This window comes from Parasteatoda tepidariorum, chromosome 5 (genome assembly GCF_043381705.1).
Source record: "Parasteatoda tepidariorum isolate YZ-2023 chromosome 5, CAS_Ptep_4.0, whole genome shotgun sequence".
Classification (NCBI taxonomy): Eukaryota; Metazoa; Arthropoda; class Arachnida; order Araneae; family Theridiidae; genus Parasteatoda; species Parasteatoda tepidariorum.
The window spans coordinates 81468617-81493586 of NC_092208.1; the positions used below are offsets into that span (position 1 = coordinate 81468617).

General features: G+C 30.0%; 1 protein-coding gene across 1 annotated transcript in view; it reads left to right on the plus strand.

Annotated features, from left to right (window-relative positions):
- The window catches only part of LOC107456815 (dopamine D2-like receptor), a 227377-nt gene that overhangs the window by 88358 nt on the left and 114049 nt on the right, over positions 1–24970 (plus strand). The window contains exon 2 of the mRNA XM_071180684.1: positions 17980–18493. Coding sequence (XP_071036785.1) covers positions 18161–18493 — 333 coding nt within the window. The 5' untranslated portion in view covers positions 17980–18160. The remainder of the gene's footprint in view (positions 1–17979; positions 18494–24970) is intronic.

Genomic DNA, 24970 nt, shown 5'->3' on the forward strand with positions numbered 1-24970 from the left:
TTTATTTTGCTAATATGTTTCTTATTTAGCTAATGTTTTGATTTTTTCACCATGTACAATCTAAATAGCTAATATACTTTTTTAAAAGCCAATAAGAACATTGGTAGAATTCTTCTACATAAGTACAATACTATGTCTTTGATGATAAAATACTATGTCTTTGATGATAATATATTATGTCTTTGTGCTAGAACATTGTGTTCATTGGCGAGCGAGCGCAGTGAGCCATGGCTCACGGCGTGAACCACATAGGATTGCGTAGCAATTCTCGGGGGTTGGCGAGCGTTAGCGAGCAGGGGGCGGAGCCTCCTAGTTAATTAAAAATTTAACAGATGAGGATAAAAACAAAACAACGCCTGATACCACGATGATCTGATAAAAAAAGCAAAGAGTGTAAATTTGATGCCATGTGTTACAGAAAGAGAAAGTATTTGGAAAAAAATCTACACTGTAAGAAGTTCCGAAACAAATTACGTTAACAAGTACCGACACTCACGATGTCGGTACTTTTTACCACAAAAGCCGTCTTTGCCGGAACATGTTACGGAATAAAAAAATAGATAAGCTTTAATTTTCACAGTAATAATTACCGTTAAATCACTGAATAACTCTAATTAAATAAATATTACTGTAAAAAATTTTGCTTTTATGGTAAGAATGGATTTCACTGATGTTACGGGGAAATGAATTTCACAGTACATAAATGAAATCCGAAAAATTATTTTCAGCGTGCCATTTTTTCGAGATCAAAATTTAGAATTTGCAAAATTTGGTATCTAAATTTCTAAATAAATTTTACGCAAAATTCAGAGAAATTTAAAAAAAAAGTCAATTTGGTATGGCAAACACTTAATCTTTGTTGAAAATTAGTCTAAGACATTTAATCAGCGATACAAATAAAATATAAGATAATGTGGGAAAAGATCAAATAAAATGACCTTAGATAAAAAATAATAATATTTTGCAATTTGTATTGCATGTTCAATGACTATTAGTGATATTATAACAAAACGTTCCATCGAGGAAAATAAATACAAACAAATATTGTTTCAAGAACTGAAAAAATAATACTTTTCCGATTTTCTGAGACAAACCGAGTATGAAAAAAATGACGCCGATCTTAAATCGTGTAGCAAAAATCACCCATTTTTATCAGATATACTCTTTTATTTGATTGTCTTTCAAACTTTTATAAGAAATAAAACACTCTTTTTAAGTGCTTATGAAAAAGCAATTGAAAACTTGAAAGTTCCTTTTTTTTCCATTCACTACAACAAGAATGAGAGATAGCAGAAAGTCACGTATAGCTGAGATTGCTATTTCTATAAATGTGAACTAAGGATCTCCCTATTTCTATCCTGTGAACTAAGGTAATATTTTTAAATATGAAATACCAATCCAATTTTTTCATTGTTACTTATTATTATTATGTTAAGAAACAAATGAGAAGTAGCTCATTTGTAATATTTTCTTTTATTTATGAAATAATTAATTTTCATTATTAATGTTTTTAATACTTATTTTGAACTAATGATGCTTTAATTAGCTTAAAAACTTTAATTTAATTTTAACTTCTGAGAAATTTTGATTTGTAAGTTTTAGCGTTGGCTTTTATCTTTATCATTTCTTAACCGTTGTTGAACATCCGACGCTATTGTTTGGGTATACGACTACTAATGTTCAACTCCGTAGCCTTGTAATTTTGAACTCAAGACAGGGGAACTCCTGGATCAAGTAGTGGGAGAAATTTGTCTTCATGCAGGAATTTTGATGGAACTAACCCGCATTTGCGTTACATGGAAAGGAAAATCAGGAAAACCTCCAATAGTTAGCCTGATGTCAAGGAGATACTAAGCCATGATTCGTCTACCACTGAGGATAATTTACGTCAGCATTGTGGTCAGTGCAAGCCGGATGTGGAATTCGTATCGACCAGTTATTGCTGGGAATTGAACCCAGTTCACCTCATTGGAAGGCGAGCGCTCTACCCCTTGAATCATCACGGCTAGCCTTAATCATTTTTAAAAAATAAAAAAAAATCGTTTTTTATATTGATCTTTGTTTTGTTATTAATACTTAAATTTTATCACCCTTTGCTGGTGATATGTTTAGGTAGATGTAAAAATAAATGTCTTAGAAAAATCATTTCACTCTGTAGTTATATTTAAAAAAACTATAAATGTACTGTCACTGCAAATAACATAGTACGAGCACATGTTATGTACTTTTTAGTGCTCTTCCTTACATTAGATTGTTGTCACCTTTTTTGTACTTTCATTATTAAAATAAATAAATCTTACTTCAAATTCTAACTATAAAATTTAATAATGTTGTAATATGTACACTGTAAGAAAATCCAGATCAAATTATGGGATTAAGTACCAGCAATTTAGATGCTTCATCCGTAAAATCCGTTTTTACTGTAAAATAATTATACTCTCATTTTTACAGTAATATTTATTTAATTCGAGTAATTCAGTGATTTTACGATAATTATCACAGTAAAACTTATGGTATGTCTGATTTTTTTTGTTCCGTAATATGCCCCGATAAAAATGACATTTACTATAAAAAAGTATCAGTCCCTGGTACTTTTTACCGTAATTTGATCCAAATTTTTTTTACAGTGAATGACTATTTGAACCCTACTTTAAATTGTGACACAACTCTTGAAAGAAGGTGTGACTTTTTCTTTTTTAACCTTTTATTCGAACTTAATTAAGATCGATAATATTACTTCGAGTTATATCGATTTTAATTATTTCTTAACCGTAAATTTTATCAAAAACCAAACTTAATATGTCTATAAATACACCATTAATTTAAATAAAATACTTTTACAGAATGAACGAAGAACATAATAAGACAAAAAAGCGATTATTTATTTAAATGAAAAACCTGCACTAATTATCTGTAGCGTGAATTTTACCAAACATTCCAAAGTAAATATAAAAAAGAAAGAAAGTTGAAGTTCGCAAAAGGAACGAATGCCTCTGTCGTATTTTGTGTAGGCAGATAAAATATGTTTACCTTGCATTTCGATTCAAGGTTTTGTTTAAACATGACAATGAATAATTCAGTTTCAGTATATTCAGTTGAATGAATACTTTCACCAAGTTTGATGTTTAGCTAACAACAATATATGTTAACAAAACTGTTCATGTTTATCAAATTATGAACTAAAATTTGTTTCATTGAATCTCAAAACAATTATCTAACTACCTATGAAAATCTAATTATGGCTCCTCAGTTTTCCATTGTTGTCGGTGCATTTTTATTGGCCGGAAAATCACGTGTTACGATCCAGTTTTCCCTCATTCCATTCCATCCAAACCATTCATTTGGTAATTTTTTCTTTCATATGGTTATGGTTTACTGGAAATTCAGGTTTTCAAAATTAAAGTTCTTAATTACCATACATCTAACAAATATTAAAATAAAAAACTACAGTAAATTTATCCAAATAAATTGTTTTTATGCCATTCTCTAAGGTATCGTCCCGCAGTGGACTGATCGTTAAGACACGGTTCCCAGCAGATCACCGAAGTCAAACATCACTGGCTACAGTCAGTGTGCGGGTGGGTGACCATTTGGATCAATCTGAGTAGGGGCCGAGTGTGTGCGGTATGGATCCTCGTTCAACTGTTCTACCGTAAAGTGCTCGACTTCGCGTGCAGGTCGTCGGGCTACCGAAGCGGGGGTGCCATCCCCTCGGCAAAGGATCAAAATTGTGATGGCGTGTTTTCGGATCATACTCAGGGATGTTTCCCAGACGATCGCCAATAGCCCAATGTGCAGCTCTAGTGCAACGTAAATGAACTACTACTACTCCTACTACTCTAAGCTATCCTGATCAAATTACCAAATTTTACCGCATTTACCAAATTATAAAACCCTATTTTATTTTATCAAAATAATTACTATGGTGCTTTGGTGATAATTACCTAGCTCTTTGACTTTCCCATGGAGCCAGAAGCACGGTAACCTTAACCTTATTTTAGTAGTTTTGACCATACTATTTTTCTACGTGCATTGATTTTTATTTCAGGTATAATATTATTTTCAGATGTAACCCAGGTGAAGATTTAAGCATCATTTAAGTTTCATTTTAATTTTGAGGTTGATCTGAGCATCTATTCCTAAACTCAATATTCTTCTTAATGTCTATCTATCTCACCAAATCATAAGCATTTTGAACTGTAGACACATAATTTACAGCTAAATAATACCAAAACACGTTTTAGTTTATTTTAAAATTAATAAGAGACACGCGGCAATCATTGTTTATTTAAAACAATGGTCTTAGAATTAATTTTTTACTCTTTTTGCGCATTTACCAAAAAAATTGTACAAAATAACAGAAGTTACACATTTTTAAAGATTATTTTTTGAAAAATGTACTTTAAAAATGTATAAAATCTCTGCAACACTTATTTCAGCTTACACATATTTTAATATGATTTAAATATTATTTTTAATTTAGTGTTATTTAAATATTCAATTTAGTGTAATTTAAATGATTCTACAATTTAAATTGATCTAAAAATAAGCACGCTTTAATATAATTTGATTATTAGTATAATGCAACTCTTAAATACTTTTAGAATTTATTTTTGTTAAAAAGCTAAAAACAATTTAATCCATGCTAACATTCAATGTAATTAATTTTAAATATATGTTTTTCGGAAACATAAATTTAAAGTGATTTATATTGACTTCTAAAGTTGAATAATAAAGAATAATTTCAAAAAGTTCTTTAATAATTAATTATACGCAGATACAATTTCAGTTATGAATTTTATGCAATACCAGGTTACAGTAGAGTAAATTAAAATTATTTTAATCATTAAGATATTTCGATGGTAAGTTAAATTTTTGTTATCAAAAGTCTTTTGCATGCGATGTATCTATGAAGTTATTTACCAATGAGTAGGTTTCATTTCAAAATCCATCTTTCTAAAATTGAAAATTTAATGAATATTAAAAAATTCATCAATGATAAAATTCATTTAGTTAAAATTAAATTTAGTAATTAAACATCGAAACTCTTTCTAAAAAATATATTTAATAATTTTTCGCCTTTACATGCATATAAGTTTTACAGAAATTCCATGATTTATTCATTTGCTTTAAAAGAATTTAATAACCGTTATCTTTAAAAGCGAATAAAAAATAAAAGGTGCTTCATTATTTAATGCATAAAAATGTAAACAGAAACTATTTTATATAGCAGAGTAATGAGAAGGGAAATTTTTCCCTTCTCATTACTCTGAATAGATGCAAATGTAAACAGAAACTATTTTATGTAAACAGAAAAATGTAAACAGAAACTATTTTATTATAACAGAGCAATGAGAAGGGAAATTTTCCCTTCTCATTACTCTGAATAGATGTAAATGTAAACAGAAACTATTTTATGTAAACAGAAAAATGTAAAAAGAAACTATTTTATTATAACAGAGTAATGAGAAGGGAAATTTTTCCCTTTTCATTACTCTGAATAGATGTAAATGTAAACAGAAACTATTTTATGTAAACAGGAAAATGTAAACAGAAACTATTTTATTATAACAGAGTAATGGGAAGGGAAATTTTTCCCTTCTCATTACTCTGAATAGATGTAAATGTAAACAGAAACTATTTTATGTAAACAGAAAAATGTAAACAGAAACTATTTTATTATAGCAGAGTAATGAAAAGGGAAATTCTTCCCTTCTCATTACTCTGAATAGAATATATGTCTTATATTATTTAAAAAGACTATTAGATGATATTTATTGTATACAGTATGTTTCGTCTGGAACACTACACTCATAATATGGTTCTTTTTAATTTTATTCAGATTTTTTGTGTCAAAAAAGAATTAAAAATTATATGTATGGTCAAAAATTTATTCTAAAGCAATGAGGATACAAATTAGCATTCGAAATCTAACAAATCAAAACAAAAAAGGGAAAACTATTAAAATCAAAATATGCTTAACTGCAGGAAAAAACATTCATAAGAAGATTATTAATTCCTGTTCTAATGGGCAATCATAAGGATCAATAATTTTCATTCCGCCTTTTTCACTAGTGATAACCACTGCAATCGAAAACTAACAACTCAAAGGAGAAAAGGATACGACTATTAAAATCAAAATATGTTTAGTTGCAGGAAAATCATTTATAAGTTATAAGTTATTCATTTTCTAATAGGCAATCATATTGGCTTAATATTTCTCATCCCCCCCTTTCTTACTAGTGATAACCACTGATTCTCTCTACTGCTTTTTTCTAAGATCAATGAGTTATCCACATTTTCTTTTTCTCTTAGATATGCTTTAATTTGTTACCCTTTATGTTTTTTGTCATCAGTTTTTACAAAGATTCTATAAATATGTATTAAAGACAGTAACTTCATCAGAAGCTGTCTAGTTACCTAAAATATTCCAGCACATAAAATCACGCAGCGTTGATTAGATAAAATTCATAGATAAATTCAGTAGTATAATAGTAAATTAAGTTATGTGTCTGTTTTATTCTAATTTTTTTGAAAAATGGGAGGAATTTTTGGACATTAATTTTGAAATCATTATACACAAGACTGGAAATTTTATTATGTACGAGATCAATATGAGGAATATATATTATCATTGTATTAAGAAAGTATATGCTCAGTTATCTCATTTCGACTAACACAGTGTCCATTTTGACAAATTAATGTCAATAAAAAATGGTATAATCATCATATGGAACACGAGGAAAAAATCTGAAATATAAATAGTTCTTATTTTTCCCAAGAGAGGGCAATTTAAGTATACGAGAAATGACATTCCTGTATTAATTACCACTTTAAAAAGCCACAAGTCACTGGCGTTGAATTATTCCAGCTTTGCGGCTACACAGAAGAAAAAAAAGAATTAGAAATAATTTCAGAAGACTGAAGATTTAGAATGTGTGACGTAAAGCAAGAAATGGAAGCAGCTTTCTAGTGAAACTGAATTTAAAACAGGCCTTAAGCTCAATGTTGCCGCAATAAATAAGTTCTTAATCATCCATTTTCTCTGAAACATTATTTAATTTTCAATCGTTTTTATTTTCAGTTATACAGGGTGACCCCGCAAAAAAACGGGAACTTTGTAACAATCCAAAAGAACTATGAGGAATGGGAGTAGAACGTATTATACATTGTAATTGGAACTTTAAAATTTGCCATTCAAGAAACATTAATGAAAATTTATCACTTTAAAAAAAAAAAGAAAAAAAAAACATTTATTCGATGTTGTTTTTCTGTACGAGTCTATTCTTGAAACCTGCAATATCTCAGTCAGGATATTGTGAATTTTATTCTGAATCCACTGTTTTAACTGTCTAAACTCTTTGTGTTCGTTTACACTCGATTTCTAATATAGGGCTACGGGAAACAAAATCACAAACGTATGTCGGAACTCTCTCTCTCTGTGCAGCTTTAGAACTACCACTGTTCTCATAAAATATTTTTACGACAAACGCCAGCCGCCAGTTGTTGCCCATTTCACTGATCCATGGGAAAGGTTTTACTTGCTCAAGGACACTACATATCACTGATCCCACTACGCATTTCAAAAATTCCAGTTTTTTTTTATTAATTTTTTTTATTTTATTATTATTATTATTATTCAGCAATCAAAAATACCGAAAAGCAATCGATACTCTTGATCGATGCTCTACGATAATATTTTTGTAAATCATCGTCAATGTCGCCCTCTTCACTGATATATTGGATTGATCCTGCCAATCTCACTTCATGTTTGTAATCAGATACCATCTAAACCTATAAAAATTACATAATGTACAGCTTATCAAAACGCTTAGATTTCTAAGGAAATTTTACTTATTTATTTATTGTGCAATTAAAACCACTGCACGAAAACTAAAGCACTGTTTGTTGACAGAATGATTTCTGCAAGAACTGAATCAAGATATATACAAAAACATGTAATAATACTTTTGCAAGAACTTAGCAGTAGCACCGAACTTTCGTAATATAGCATATTTGATTTAGTGTTAATGTCCTGACAACCATCTAAACTTCAAAATAGAGCAGTGTGTACAAATATCTATTGCTATACACTCCACAAAAAGAAAAAAAAGAAAAAAAGAAGAAAATAGTAAGAAAAGAATATAGTTTAGGATCCTCAATAAATGGCTTACCTTTTTTAAGATCCTTTTAAATTCCCTTTCCTCTAATCATCATTAAGTTTTTTTTCTCAATTACAACTTTTTTCAAACCTTTTACAAGAAAACTTTCTTTCATAAAGACAAAACATTTATATGATGATTTAAGGAAGATTTCTTTTCTTTTCAGGTTTATTGTCAGAATCTTTTAATAAATAAGCACATTCCTCTTCCTAAACCAATCACTTTTAGCATCGCGTTACCTAAAAATTTTTTTAACAAAATGGTTTGAAATGAAAATTATAATTATATATCGGAACATCACTTTAAAAAAAAAATGAGTACTTCAAGCAAAAGTAGCGAGTAAAAAGTGCAAGTAAAAGCACAAGTACAAAGCTAAAAAGTAAAGATTTCGAAGTACATTTTCAAGAAATCAAAAATTCAAATTAACCTTGAATTTCATTTAAAAAAAATGCAGGAACATAAAAAAAGGAAAGGAATTTTACTTTAAATTTATAAAACTTGTTACAAAATTCAATAAAATAGTAACTTTTGAAAATATCCAAAAACCAAACCAGAAATCAAAATTCAATATTTGCATGTAAAAAAGAGTTATTAATATGTTATTTTATAACTATTATGTTAATTTTATAACTACCAAATCTTTTGAAATTTTCGTTTTTCTTTCGAATTTTTTGTGACTTTTGCAATAAAGTTGTTGATTGAGTGTTCAGGAGAGCTATCCTCTCCCTTTCAGGAAATTGCAATCCTTAAAGTTTTTGGGGGGAAGAAAGTAAACATTAAATTTTAAAAAAATGATTTCAAAAATTCCGAAAAAAATTTGGGGGGGGGGAGGATTTTAAAATATTTCAGAATAGCGTTTTCTTTTGATATTTTTGTAACAAATACTTGTTCTTTACCTTAAAAAAAGAAACGGAAAAACAAGTATTAAATTTAAAATGTAATGAAGTGCAAGTAGAAGTACGTATTTTAACTTTCGTTACAAGTAACGAAAGTATTGCCATGTACGATCATAATAGAATAATTCGACGAAATAAAATAACTCGATGAAACTACAACCTTCTCTATTATTATTGATTCAAATTCCATTATTTTTTATATATTTAACGAAACATCAATCACTGAAGCTTCATTTCTAAAAAAAAGTTCTGATTGAAAAGTTCTTCTTCTTTGAAGTGTCAATATTGTATTTTCAAAAGAAGAAAAAAATGAAAGAAAGAAAGAAAAGCAGAGAAAACAACAAAGTGAATCTTTTTAACATAATGTCAGGCAGCAATATTTAAAGTATGTGTTTACGGAAAGACGAAGTTGCATTAATTTAAATTTGAATTTTCTTTAAAAAAATTTTTAACCACCTGTTTTCAAGGTTTTTAGTAATTTTATAGCTAGCATTAAGTGTACATCTTTTGTTTTTAGCATTCTCACAGAAAACTAAAGCAACAGTTATTTTAAAATTTTTGATTATTTTATGTCATGTCTCATGTCTGTTTGTAAGGTACGTAAAGTGAACACATTTTAATGAATTGAATATTTTTCGCAAATTTCGAAAAACAATAATTCGAGGCAAACACAGGAAGCATGTGTAACCTTATGTTAGTATTTCTATAAAATAAACGTCTTTCTCTTCATTTTTTTATTTTGTTAAAGCAAATTGTTATTAGTTGATTTTGTTTAAAGAAAACTTCCTAAAATATGAATTTCCTCAATCAAGAATTTTTTTTCGATTTACATATTCAAAAAATCTCTGTTAAAATTTAAAAATTTCAATAACATTTCAGTTTTTATATACGATATCAAAATCCTTCATCTGTTTTACACAATGTACGCAGATGACCCTATTTAATGGCGTAAATTAATTTAAAAGTTTTTATCAAAAAAAATATATTGAAATATATTGAAAAATGCACTCTATAACAAAAAAATCGACGCACCAAGAAGAAGTTGTCCGATTGAAACGAAAATTGGTGGATAGGTAGACAATGTACAGAATAGTAAATGATTAAAATTTCAGAACACTTGAATAATTTATTGCAGAGTTACAGTAACAAGTTCAATAAGGTGTTGACCCGCCTCTAGGCTGGATACAAGCTGCCACACGGTGACGCATAGACCGATAAAGCTCCCGGATGGTCTCTTGCAGTATTTCCTGCCAAATTCGATCCAATTGTCGAACGAGGCCGTCAACATTCCGTGCCAGATGCAATCGCCTTCCCATCATATCCCAGACATGCTCGATGGGAGAGAGATCTGGTGATCTGACAGGCCAAGGAAGAGTTTGACAAGCTTGCAGACAGTTCATAGCAACACGTGTCGTATGTGGTCTGGCATTGTCCTGCTGAAAAACCAGCCCAGGGAGCTGCAAAAGGAACGGTAGCAAAACAGGTCTTAGGATATCGTCGACTTACGGCTGTGTAGTAAGTGTACCTCTAATGACGACCAAAGGGGTTCGGCTGTCAGAGGAAATGGCACCCCCGACCATAATGCCTTGTTGAGGGCCAGTGTGGCGTGCAATAGTGAAGGCAGGATCCCCCCTCTGCCCTGTGCGTCCCCAAACACGTCTTCGATGATCGTCAGGACACTGTTGGAAGCAGGATTCGTCACTAAAGACTATACGTCCCCAATCGCCATCATTCCAGCTATATCTGTTCAAAACATTCATGCATACGAAATTTCAAAGCAACCGGATGATTGCTTCTTGGTGCGTCTATTTTTTTGTTATAGAGTGTATATTGAAAAGTGCTATTGTAAATGAGAGTCAACCATTGAAAGAAATAATGTAGTGAATAACGTAATCTTCTTATTTGGAACAATAAAAATGCTTGGTATAACTTAAATAAATTATTCACCTTTTATCTTTCAAAGGAATAAAACTATTTTAAACTGCTAAACAAAGATTAAAAAACCAAAGTGCAACACAAGTGAGTAATTGGCCACTATTTGGGAATGATATTAAGGATTATTCGAAGACAATGCTGCAGTTCGAAGGCACGCTATACTTCCACAATTTATGACAGAGAGCACAATGGCGCTTCGATAATGGCGCTTCGATAAAAACAAAAATACATTGCTTTTTGATATTCCGATAGAACAACCTTGCCCAACTACACAACCGTACGTAAATGAGTAAATTAAAACAATGCAACTAAATATTGTTTTAATGTATATAATTATGTAAGGATGTAGAAATTAAATTAGAGATGTGCTTAATTGTAGATCATTCTTCACTTATAAACATTTCCTAATTTTATAAAAATAACTTTAAATAATTAGTAATTTTCACATTAAAGTACATATGTAGGACACAATTAAAAACGTATTGAGGATTATTTATGCAAAAAACAATTATTATAAGCTTAATAAAAAGTACACATGTTGGACATAATTATTGTAAGCTTACTGAAAAGTTCATGTGCATGACAGAATTATTATGAACTTATTGAAAAATTAATGAGTGAGATAGAATTGTTATGAACTTAATGAGAATTGCACATGTAGGACACAATTATTATATACTTATTGAAAAGTTAATGCATTTGACAGAATTATTATGAACTTAATAAGAAGTACACATGTAGAACGCAATCATTATAAACTTAAGGCAGGATTTATCAATGCAATTAAACTAAAACATTTGGCCTCAAGTCTTACTGTTTCCAAACTTTCTTTTTGTTACCAATGTCGTTCAATTAGATTACGAAATCTTACAACCCATTACATCCTATAGATTGGAATAAGGAATTATAAGGAATCATACTTTACTTTGATGTCCTTCTAGTGTGAAGTTCGAAACGACCATTACGGATAGAAAAAGAACAAAAAAGAAAGCACTTTAGTCTTAATGACATATGCTGAAAGATCAGATTGGGGACGAACATTTATATTTAGAAAGATATATTTTACCTGAATCAAAGTTTTCAATAAACAAAGTGAAATATGAAATGGCAATCAGAATTTGTTGACTGTTCTTATAAAGAATAAAGGTATTTTAATAAACGAATAGTTATAATTAAATCCATATTAACATAATCTAGGGTTACATAGCGATTTAATTGTTTAAAAATAACAATTTATTTTCATTGAAAAGATTTTTGTTTTTACCAAGAATAAATCTAAGAAAGGCTATAGAGTAACTAAATCTGATTTTTAAAAGGTAATTTAAATTAAATATAATTTTGATTTAGCATAGACCAATTTAAGTCATGGTTATGTTTTAATAGAGTATAATTTTAAACAAAAAAAAAGTATTTTAGTTGAAATGTAGGTGGCTGATCACTTAGATAAAAAGTTATTATTTTTGTCTAACTTATTTAGAGAAGTTTCACAACTAGACTTGTGGAATGAAATGTCTCACCAGGCTGAATTTTTTTTTCCATCATCGGATCATTTTGTGATACATTTGCTTCACAAAATGTTCAGATGGCTCTGACTATTTTGAATCATCATAATAATCTTAATATAGCTAAACTTTTAGATTAAAAAGTCTCCGAAACTGTATTTTCTTCGTTTCTACATAAATCTGATCATTTTGTGATGCATTTGCTTTACAAAATATTCAGATGAGTCTGACCATTTTGAATCATCATATTAGTCTTTAAAAATAAACTTTTAGACAAAAAAGTCTCACAAAACTGCATTTTTCTATACTTAAATCTGATCATTTTGTGCTGCATTTTGTGCTCACCGAATGTTCAGATGAATTTTACTAATCTGAATCAGTAGAATGCTCTTCATGCTAACAAAACTTTCAGATTAAAAAGTCTCACAAAACTGTATTCTTTTCTGCATAAATCGGACCATTTTTTTAATGTATTTGCTTCACAAAATGTTTGGAAGAGACAGATCTTTTTGAATCAACAAAATGGTCTTTATAATTAAACTTTTAGATTAAAACGTCTCACAGAACTGTATTCTTTTCTACTTAAATATGGCCATTTTGTGATGCATTCGCTTCAAAAAACTTTCAGATGAGTCTGACAATCTTGAATCGTCAGAATGGTTTCTATATACTACTAAACTTTTAGACTTAAAAGTCTCACAAACTGCATTCTCCTCGTTTCTACTTAAATCTGGCCATTTTGTGATGCATTTGCTTCAAAAAAGTTTCAGATGAGTCTGACAGTCTTGAATCGTCAGAATGATCTCTATATACAACTAAACTTTTAGACTTAAAAGTCTCACAAACTGCATTCTCCTCGTTTCTACTTAAATCTGATCATTTCGTGATGCATTTGCTACAAAAAAGGCTAAGATTAGTCTGACTATTTTGAATGAGAAGAATGTTGTGTATAATTAAACTTTCAGATTAAAAAGTCTCACAAAACAGTATTAGTTTATTTTTGTATTTGCTTCACAAAATGCTCAAATGAGTCTAATCATGCTGAATCATCTGAATGCTTTTTATAACTAAACTATTAGATTAAAAGTCTAACAAAACTATATTCTTTTCATTTCTACTTAAATCAGACCGTTTTGTCATGTATTTGCTTCTACTTAAAGTCTTCATCTGAAACCGCTTTGTAAATAAAATAAAAATAGTTATTTTTTTAATCTTCGCCGGTTAATTAACTCAAGAAATACACTTGACATTTAACAAACTTTCCTTCTAAATTAACCCGAAAACCAGACCCGCATATATTTTAATTTTTACCTAGATTCGAATAACTTAAAGCTCTTTGATTATATATTCTTTTAGAATATTTAAAAGCATTTTAATTCAAAAATGATTTAATTTTTTTGTCAAATCAATGTGTACAAATTGAATCCTTTAACATCGCTGTTATTCTTTTATATGAAGGATTAAGAAACACTACACTTAAAAGTTAAAACTTAGTTTGAAGTTTAAGACTCTTAAATTGCAACTTTCCTTCCCTTGGTAATAAAAAGCTTTTAAAGTTATTCTCCATTTTAGATAAACCAATGTCAATATTTAACGAAAGGTTGTTGTTCCTACAGTCAAGTGCAATCAAAGCAATTCTTTTAAGGAACTTAAAATAAAGTCATATTTATCTAACTGATGTCCCAAAAGTTCCCGTATAAATGAAAAACACAAAAGTACTCGATGCAATATTTATTAAAAGTCTGTTTTTTTAACTTACTAGAGTACTAACTTATTCATTAACTACCTTTTATACACTAAATAATCGAAGTATCAGTCTTAAATGATATTGCTTTTAGTTTATAAATTGCTAATGTCGATGCGGAAAAAGTTTATTTTTATTGCCTTGGTTATAGAAATAAGTACCATCATTGATTAAGGGTTTGGTTCAAAAATAAAGTTTTCCGTTACATGACTGAACAGTTACTTAGCTAATACAGCTACAAATATAATGAGGATTCGTCATAATCACACTGAATATGATTGAAATATAAAGCATTAATCGTCATGTTAGTGTTTATTAATGATGTTGTTAGTTGTTCGTGCTTATCAACAAATTATTATTTTATTTAACGAATTATTTATTTTTTTACACAAATTTTCTCATAAAAAGTGCAAAATTATTATTTTATGTTACAGGGGGGGGGGAGGAAGTTATGCTAAAATTGCTCGTAGAAAAACCTATATTTCTGGTCATGAAAACTAAAATAAATATTTAAACTATTATTTTGGTAATTTTTCATTTCATATGGTAACAATTTACTGGAAAGTCTAGTTTTCAAAATTATAGTTTTTTTGTCACACAATTAGAAAAAAAAATGTAAAACTGAAAAATAAATTTAACCAAATGAATGATTTTTACACCATGCTCTAAGGTATCATCTTAAAATTAACAAATTTTTCTCACACATTAAAATTCCATATTTTATTTTTAATTTCATCAAAATCATTACCGAGGCAATTTCAGTGAAAATTACAGAGCTTTTCGTTGTTCCAAAAGCAAGATAAATGTTACTAAATTTTGGTAGTTTTGGCCGTACTTTGTTTCGCTGTGTAGAAACATTATATGGACAAAGAGCTCAGAAACTATACTTAGAGTTTCTCTGTGTGGAAACATTATATGGACAAAGAGCTCAGAAACTGTACTTAGAGTTTCTCTGTGTAGAAACATTATATGGACAAAGAACTCAGAAACTATACTTAAAGTTTCTCTGTGTAGAAACATTATATGGACAAAGAGCTCAGTAACTATACTTAGAGTTTCTCTGTGTAGAAACATTATATGGACAAAGAGCTCAGAAACTATACTTAGACAAAAAAGTAACATTTGTATAAAAATTAAAAGCTTTTAAACGATACGAAAACAGAAAGCTCCATAAAGTCTAAAGGACCTCTTTCAGGAATTAAAAGATTTTACCCCCCCCCCCCATAGGAATTTGTCAGGAATTTCCTTATTTATTTAGTAACTAATTTATATTTTTCAATATGTTTTCAATTAATTAATTTAAATACGCTCTATTGAACAATGTTACTGAATTTGAAATTCGTTAAAAAAGTAATTAAACAGAAATTGCTCTAAAATACCAATGTGAAAAAGAAAAAAAAATTCTGAGCAAATGATTCCCTGTAGATAAATAAAATTGTTTTCCTGTCTAAAAAGAGGCCCTTAAGAAACATATTTTTAGTATTATAATGTGCTTATATTTTTTATATCTATTAATTTTATTTATGTGTATTCCTTGCTTTTAATAATTGAAAATAAATAAATAAAATAGGAACTCTTTAAATAGCTTTTGATCTCATGATTGGATTTCACATAGAAAATTCAATCTGAATCTTTTGAATTCTGAACCTTGAATGTTCTAAGTAACTACTGCATACGATATTTTAAATAGCGTAATCAGACAGAGAGCAGTATTTGCTCAAAATTTGTATTAAAATTTCAGAGAGCAGTACTTGCTGAATTTTGGAGGCCTCAATTTATGGGTGGTAATTTGAATCTGCAAAATACGGCATTCATAGTCAGGAGATAGGTCGAAAGTTAAATCCTCATCAAATTAATTTTACTTTTGCATATTTCGACTTCTCAAAAAAGTCGTATGCTTAAAATTTGATTTCTCGAGAACTATTCGACCGATTCGATTCGATGCAAATTTAGTGCCTCGTCATTTAAAATATAAGAATTTAAAATAATGCAAAAAACTTCTACTCGTACTAATATTTTTTTTTCTTTTATTAAATGAAATAATAATAAGTAATTATAAAAGAAATAAAATAGTTTTTGCTTTTAGTTTTCTTTGGAGAAACGATTTATAAACTTCGTGCAAACTTTTTTCAATTGACTTTGAAAATTCTCGAGATATAGCGTATTACACAACACGTAAAATTTACTTTAAGGGGTCCGAACTTTCAATCGCTCATTTGTCAAAACTATTGGAGCCAGATTTTATTCGTTTACTCCTTATAATATTAGGGTCAGTTTACTCCTTATAATATTAGGGTCAGGAATACAGATCCGTCAAAAAAAATGTTTTATTAATTCAGAAAAAGTACGTTTATGTGCCTGATTTCGTAAATTAAAATATCATCTGCACAAATCAATTAGCATATTTAAGGTTAGGTTTTGGAGTTATTAAGATGTAGTTCTAATACGCAAAAAATGACGATTAAAAATTTATTCAGAGTATTCTCGTTCATTTATTTTGTGCCATGTACGATGCTCCAAAAAATGGACCACCCGGAATAGCTTTTGATCTTATGGTTGGATTTTCATGCTCTGGGACTCAATCTTAAGTGTTAGGGAGGGTGGCCTCAAATATGCTATTTAATAAGTGCAGGCGATATTTTAAGTTATGAAATTGGAATCAAAAACGTACTTTCTCTGAATAAACATACCTTTTTTTCGACAAATCGGATTTCTGATCCCTGAAATGTAGGGGTTAGCCGCAAACTAGAAAGTATGATCCCAATTTTTTGGTCAGCACAGTTTGGACCCCTTAATGTTGATCTTGCTTTTTACGTAATTTTCTGTATCTAGAAAAAATTTTCTGTTCAAAATTCGTTTTTGCACACAATTAAAAAAAATCGTTGTTTCAGAGATAATTCAAAATTTAATTCGAAGTATTTAGAGATAAAAAAAAGAATATTTAATTTTTGTAAAAAGTTATTTTTTTATTTTCTTATTTAGTAACGGTGGAAAAAATTGTGAATTGTAAGATATACAAATTTTTACATATTTATAAAGAACATCATTTTTCATGGCAAAATACGAAATTTGAACAAATTCGGTTGACTTGTTCCTGAGAAATTTTATTTCTAAAACGTGATATATTTAAAATTCGATTTCTCAGAAACTATTCGATCACTTTTTCTCAATTTTTGTACTATGCCCTTTAAAATTATATCTTTAATAATGATTTAAAAATTTGTATTCCTTCCAACTCAACTTTTTTACCATTCTTAAATAAAATAATAAAATGTAACAAATAATTGCTAAAAGTTATTTCTTTTTACTAAATTATCTTTGGCTAAACAAATTTTATAACTGCATGCAAAAGTTTTTCGATTCGTTATAAAATTCTCGAGATTGAATCATCGTTCTCCAGACCAAACTAGGGCCTAACTAGGACCATACTTTCCAATTTGTGGTTACCCCCTATAGTTTGATGGTCAGAAATCTGAATCCGTCGAAAGAAAGGTATGGTTATTCAGAGAAAGTGCGTTTTTGTGTCTGATTTCGCAATAAGTTATTAATGAGCATATTTGAGATCACCCTCTTGAGCCATTAAGATTGAGTCTTACGACATGAAGATCTGATCATTAGATCAAAAGTTATTCAACTTGGCCCGCTTTCTTTTCGCACTGTACAATTATTTATTGAAACACTAGTTATTCATTACATTTCTATTAATACAACTAGTACTTAATTTAAATATTTTTTTTCAGAAATCAGAAACCAGTTTCATTGTCAGAGACAGATGAAACTCGGTAAATGAAGACGTTTCGACTTGAATGCTAGAAAAAGATGTTATTGCCACTTCCATAGAATCCTTCAAGATGTTAACTCAAACGGAATGATTTTCTAAAATTTCATATTTTACATAGTCATCCATACATATTATTCAAGATGGTGCTCTTTGATCCAAGTAACATAGGATTCGTAAACAGCCTTCTGAATATTTCTCAGAAGCTGAATTTTATTAACGCCTCCTGTAGCAATTCCAGTAATGAAACTTGTATCGAAGTATCGACAACTGCAGAATTTACATCTGAGAAAGTCTTCTGGGCGCTTCTGCTCATCCCATTGCCTATGGTAGCTGTAGTTGGAAATATACTCGTTATATTGAGTGTTTATAAAGAGAAATCTCTTCAAACAGTAACGAACTACTTTATTGTTAGCCTAGCTTTTGCAGATCTTCTAGTGGCCGCTGTCGTTATGCCATTCGCTGTTTATGTGTTGGTAAGTGAAATATTGTTCTTAAGTATTTTAATATTGCTTAACATTATCGTCAACTTTTACTTGGAGTCGCGGTGGCTCAGGGGATGTAGTTTTCGCTTCCAATGGAGTGCCCCAGTTCGAGTCCCATTATTGGCTAGACGAAGTAAATTCTGCTCCCGACGGACACCGAGCACAGTGCTGACATAAAATATCCTCATTTTCGGAAGGATTACGTGTTAATATCTTTTTGTCACCGTTCTAACTATGGGGGTTTCTCATGATTTTCCTCACCATGTAATGCGAATGCGGATCTGTTCCATCAAAAAGTCGTCCACAAAGTCTAGTTTGCCCCAATGCTTGATCCAACAGTTCCCTTGTCTTCTCGATTGGGCTCAAAATTACAAGGCTGCGGAGTTAAATATTGTAAGCCGTAAACTCAGAATTGGCTCGATTGTTCATTGTCAGTAATAAAATGAAACGAAATGAGCTAACTTTACTCCTTGCATAGTCAATTTTGTGCAGCACATAAAAAAATTGCTGATTTTTGTATTGAACAAATAAAATAAGGTATATGGGTATATTTAGCTTGAAAAACAATCTGTACCTCATTTGCTGTTATTTTCATAGTTTCAGGAAACTTATAATAGCTTCCATTGGCATAACTGGAGCTTTTGTAAAACTTCGGAATTGATGAATAAAATGCTTCCTTTCAAACCTTTTAATGTGGATAAATCTAGTTAGGTGATGAAATTAAGGTATGATTATAACGTTAAGAAATTTTTAACAATACGCAATAATAACTTTTTTGACGGTACGTTTTAAAGTCATTTTAAACATAATTTCTAAAATCAAGTCTGAGAGTAAGGTAATTTTTATTTGTGAGATTGATTTCAAAAACGAAATTAACCCTCCTAAAATAATAAAACTGGGATACTTCATTGTTCCTGACCTGGTTGATTAGAGTGTTGAATTAAAAAAAATTATTAAAGTTTCAAATTAAAATAGTGTTGTCTTTCAACCTCTATTATTTTATGTTTAAAATAAATTAACATGTCTAAGAGGGCATATCATCACAACTAACAGCTACACAACTCTTCCATCGGCGTTTCCTACAGTTTACCAGGTTCCTTATCAATCCCTTTGGCAATAACTCTTACACCAAGGCACCGATGTTCGTTGGAGCTAGTCTTCGAGCTGCAATTGAGAGTCTAAGAGCGTCCCACACGCGTTCGAAAAGATTGAGGTTGGGGGACATCACAGGCAATTCTAATCATTGAATATCATCCGATTGGAGGTGTTCGTCGACCAACTTAGCCATTTATAAATTAGCATTATCATCCATAAAATTGAAATTTGCTTTATATCCCTCCCGAAAAAGTCTCACATAGTGTGCAAGGATCTCATCCCTATAACGCTGATCGGTCAAAGTATCTCCATTTGATACATAAAGTCCGTCAGTCATCATCCCTGCCAAGGCCGTCAGACCTTCTTATCTCGACCATTGGTGGTCTTCTTCGACAATGTTATAGGGGCAATATCGACTCTGGAGTTCTCGCCATATACGAACACGTTACGAGTCACTGTCAAAACTGGATTATGATTCATCACTGAAAAAAAGCACCTCCAATCATTGTCTCTCCAAGGCAGGTATTCTCGGTTATACTGGTTGAGAAACAGTTGTGTCGTTTCGTGGACCTATCCCTTTTGGCTAGATGTCTCAAATAACGGACTTCATCCTTCGTTGTCCACTTTACCAGATAGGCGGACCACTGTTCCTGTTTGTGAATTGATTCCCCTGATTGAACATCACATTTATCGAAACCCCCGAGATTCCTACAACAGGTAGTCAGTGATCAGCCCGTCTCGAGTTTCCCAACTATCCGCCATCTTGTGACATCGTATATTCGATAACGAGTGACCATGCTAAAGATGGATAAGCAAGAAATTTGAAAAGTAATGATTGGTCTAAGCTACGTTTCAAAACGCTTCTCTACCAGCTTATGAGAGCAAATAAGGTATTTTACACAAACGAGTTCACAGCGTCATTGCATTATGATGCCACCGGCTACTGCGTGGCAGAGGAATCCGAGAAGACCTTATAGCTATCATTTGGTAACTTATTTACTTACAGGCGTTACTTATTTTGTTCTTAAAAAAACATTCCTCCTTTTAATTTTTTTAATCAGTGTATTTATTATAGGAAATAACTAAATTTTTCTAATGTTTTCTCACCCATTGAAAACTGTTCATGCATAACATTCCAAACATCATTTCATCACAATACTTTATTTACCACAATTACTCTAATTCGTAACTAATAATATCAAAATTGCTGAGAAAGATTTTACAAAACCGTAATAAAATTATAATATCGAAGCAGGTGAAAATTCCAAACTATTTATTTATAATGTGTTCATTGTTTTCTGAACGATGCAAAGGTAAAAAAAAGGAAAAAAACTCAATTGTATTATTGCCAAACTTTGAAAGGTATTGTTTAGTGTTTCCATAGTTATCATTTAAATAGCTATAAAAAATTTAAAGCCCTTTTAAACCTTTACCTCGAATGATCTAAAAAAAAACATAAAACAAATTTTCTGTTAGCAGTTTGAACAATAAAAAATATAGTGCAGTTTCTTGTGTAATAGAAATCTTTAAAGATATTTAACGCAGCAACTATGATGTAAACAACAGCTCTTGCCTCGCGTGCGTAATGAATGAATGTTTTTGACAAAGTATCAGTTGGTTTACTTTATTAATAATTTAATTGCGTGCATTTCCTTGTAGTTTTTATGATCTGCTACGGTTCTTTTATTTTTTAAATGCGTTGTTTAAATATTGAACAGATTTATTTAAAAGGAAACATTTAGACCTGACGAACATTCATTGATAACTGAATACTTCATTTTATGTTTTTGTTTAAAGAAATAAAGCGAATTGATTGATTGCTTTAGTTTCTTACACGCGACTTTCTTATTCATTGAACCTTCTGGTATAATTCTCCAAGTGTTTTTTCACGAAAACAATTTAATATTTCTAATACATGACTGCAAAATTAAAACTAATTTTTTTTATCTCCTACATGAATTAGAGTTACAACAAATTAAAAAAAAGAAGGTTAAATTTAGTGCTGATATGATAACTTATTTTTGATTCCAATATGTTCCAAATCGTGGATCCGATTTACCTTGATTTCCCATAATTTAAGTTATAAGCTCAAATTCCTATTTCATCAATAAACTTTTTTACTGAAATTAATTTCAATAATTTTTCTGAAGAATTGAAATTCTGTAGTATTATTCTCAAAGCTTATTAAGAAAATGACTTGAAAAATACACTATTTAGAATATATGCAAGGAACCCCCAAAAGCTCCTTCCGATATTTTTCAGATTTCTGACTCTCAAAATATAGGGGGTGGCAGCTAACCGGGAAATATGGTTAGGTCAGGAGAGTGTTCCAAAATTTGTAACCTTAAAGTTAATTTTACTTTTTGCGTATTTCGCTATATCTTGATAGTTTTTTAAGCGAATTGAAAATTTTTTACTCTTAATTATAAAATTTGATTATCCAAATATAATTCCTTGCAAAAAATAACGTTTAGTAAATATTTATTATTTTATTTAATACTGGTAGAAAAAATTTTGAATTAAAATGTATAAAATTTTTTACATCATTTTAAAGAATTTAATTTTATATCTTGGCAAAATTCAAAAATTGAGCAAAATCGGTAAAATAGTTACTGAGAAATCAAATTTTGAGTAGTTGAGATTTTTAAAATTCTCAGGAACTATTCGACCGTTTTCGCAAAGTTTGTATTTCGCCATGTAAAATTACATTCTTTAAAACGACGTAAAAATTGTATACCCTATAACTAAAAAAATTTTCGACCATTTTTTAATAAAGTAATAAAAGCTAATAAATATTTACCAAAATTTTTTTTTCGCATGGAATTATCTTTGGCTAAAAAAGTTTATAACTGTGCGTAAAATTTTTTCAATACGCTTCAAAAGTTCTCGAAATATAGCGAAAAACCCATGAAGTAAAATTAGCATTACGGAGTCCAAACTTTTGAGCTCTATTCTAACCAAACTATTGGGGCCATATCTCCCAGATTGCGGCTACCCCCTATATTTTAGAGGTCATAAATACGAATCCGTTTAAAAAAATGGTATGTTTTCTCAGAGAAAGTACGTTTTTGTGTCTGTTTCTAAACTTAAAATACCGTCTCCACCTATTAAGTCCCCCCCTCGAGCCATTAAGATTGAGTCCTAGAGCGAGAAGATCCAATCATTGGATAGATCACAAGTTATTCAAGTAGGTCCATTTTTTTTTTGTGCACTGCATTTTAATACTTGTGATGTTAGAGCCCAGGCTTTACCCTAGTACCTATACTTAATTTTTTTTATGACCATTTGGTCGATGCCTCAGCATTGAAGAATAGGGGCATATAAATAAGTGAAATCGGTTTCTGGTTCTACCCCACAAAGGAAATTGATTTTTTGAGTCGTTTCTATGAACCAAAATGGCGAGTAATAACTGTTTTCAGAATGTTACGATCAATCTACGAGAATTCAAATATATCCTGTACAATAGTATGAGTAGAGATGTTCTTTCTGTTTGATTGTTAGCAACTTAGGCAAACATTTACCTGAACACTATAATTCTTTTTACGATGAAATTGCTGGATCCAAACTAATTCACTCCTGATCACAAATCTTCTGGCCGTTATGTGGTGAGTGCAGTTGTTGAGGACCTACCAGTACGTGTTTTATACTCGACGCATTATTGGTTTGCCACAGCTTTGCAGTGCCCATTACTTTGGATCTTATTTAGTTTCCTATGTTGTTCGCGCTAGGGAATCCCAAGCTTTAAACTAAGTTTGATACCACAACGTCGATCGGGTTTTCTTGCCATTGTCATCAATATATTCTTCTCTTTTTATCATTAAAGGCGTTCTTCTATGGCTATTTAGCTTTGATTCATTATGTCACATGATTGGTGTGTGTTGACAACAGCAAAATGATGTGTGATTGGTGTGTGTTGACTGAAACAAGATGGATGTGTGTTGACGTCTTAGTAATTTTTAGACTGTCTGAAATAATGTGCTTTTGAGAATCCAATCTCATACATATCCTTTACATACTGGACAATTAGCTAGTTAACACAAATGTAGAAGCAATTTTAGCAGATACAAATGAAATGTGCGATTTTCCAATTATGACTTTATATATTTGAATGTTATAATATATAAAGCCACTAAGTTTTAATTATAATAACAAAAATCCGTGATTTTAAAATATATTTTGAGAAAACATAATAATAATTGATAAAAATTGTGATAAATAATGAATAAAACTTGTAAGCGTGGATTACAAAAAAACTAATAAAACTGTCACTAGTGGCTTGATGCATTGTACGCGAGTACCAAAAGAGATTGGCTTTATAATGAGCTTATAAGTCATCGCAAATTATTTTTCACATTTTAATGCTAATGAAGTCCTCACTTTCCTGTTTTTCCTCAAATAATTGAAAAAAATATTGAAATTTATTATTTTTTATGCACTCAAATTTCTTTCTTTTGAGCGTTTCTTTCTTTTATCCGAACGCGCCTTTGATTAGAAAGAAAAAGCTAATTCTGGAGGGAAAAAAGTTCAAACACTGTGAAAAAGTACTACGGTCATGGTTTTAATTATGCTTATTAATAGGAAATGCATTTTTATTGCACGGTAAACATACATACAGTAAATAATTATTCATAGATTCAATGATTTCAGGGTAGCCTATTACACTTTTTAAGGGAATTCAATTTTAAAATATCGAAATTTTGTTTAACCTTTTTAAAACAGCACTTTAATGATATATACATATATATATATATATANTTTTGTGTGAAAAGCACTTAGACGTGCGAAGTACGTCTTTCTAGCGCAAGTGGTAGAAAGGAAATTTTAATTTGTGAGGGAAAGCTATCTCAGATTGAATGTAAGTCACGCTACATTGCAGAATATAAAACACAGAACTATTTAACTTTTGATTTTGTAACATAACTTTCGATTTTGTTTTGATTTTATATATATATATATATATATATATATATATGGGGAACTCCAACTGTGTAGATTGTAACTGGATTTTATTACGGATTATTTAAACGGATTCTTCTCTAATCTCCAAAAAATCTTTTACAGTTGCTCGTTTAAGAATTAATATTTTAAAAAAGTTCTGAAATATACTGAATGCACTCAAAATTAAGAAAATAAGAAAAAAGTTTTGAGTCTTAAAAATTCTAAAGTTTAAAAAATTTTATATAGTTTTTAAAAGTTAAACTCTAAATATTGTTTACCACTGTTTGTTTAAAGAAAAATAATAAAATATAGACTAAAGTATTTCAAAATATTTTAAGTGCTTACACATATTCATACGTCCAAAATAGGTAAAATAAGGCCGCAGATTTTAATTATAAAGGAATTTCAAGAACTTAATGGAATTAACAATATTTT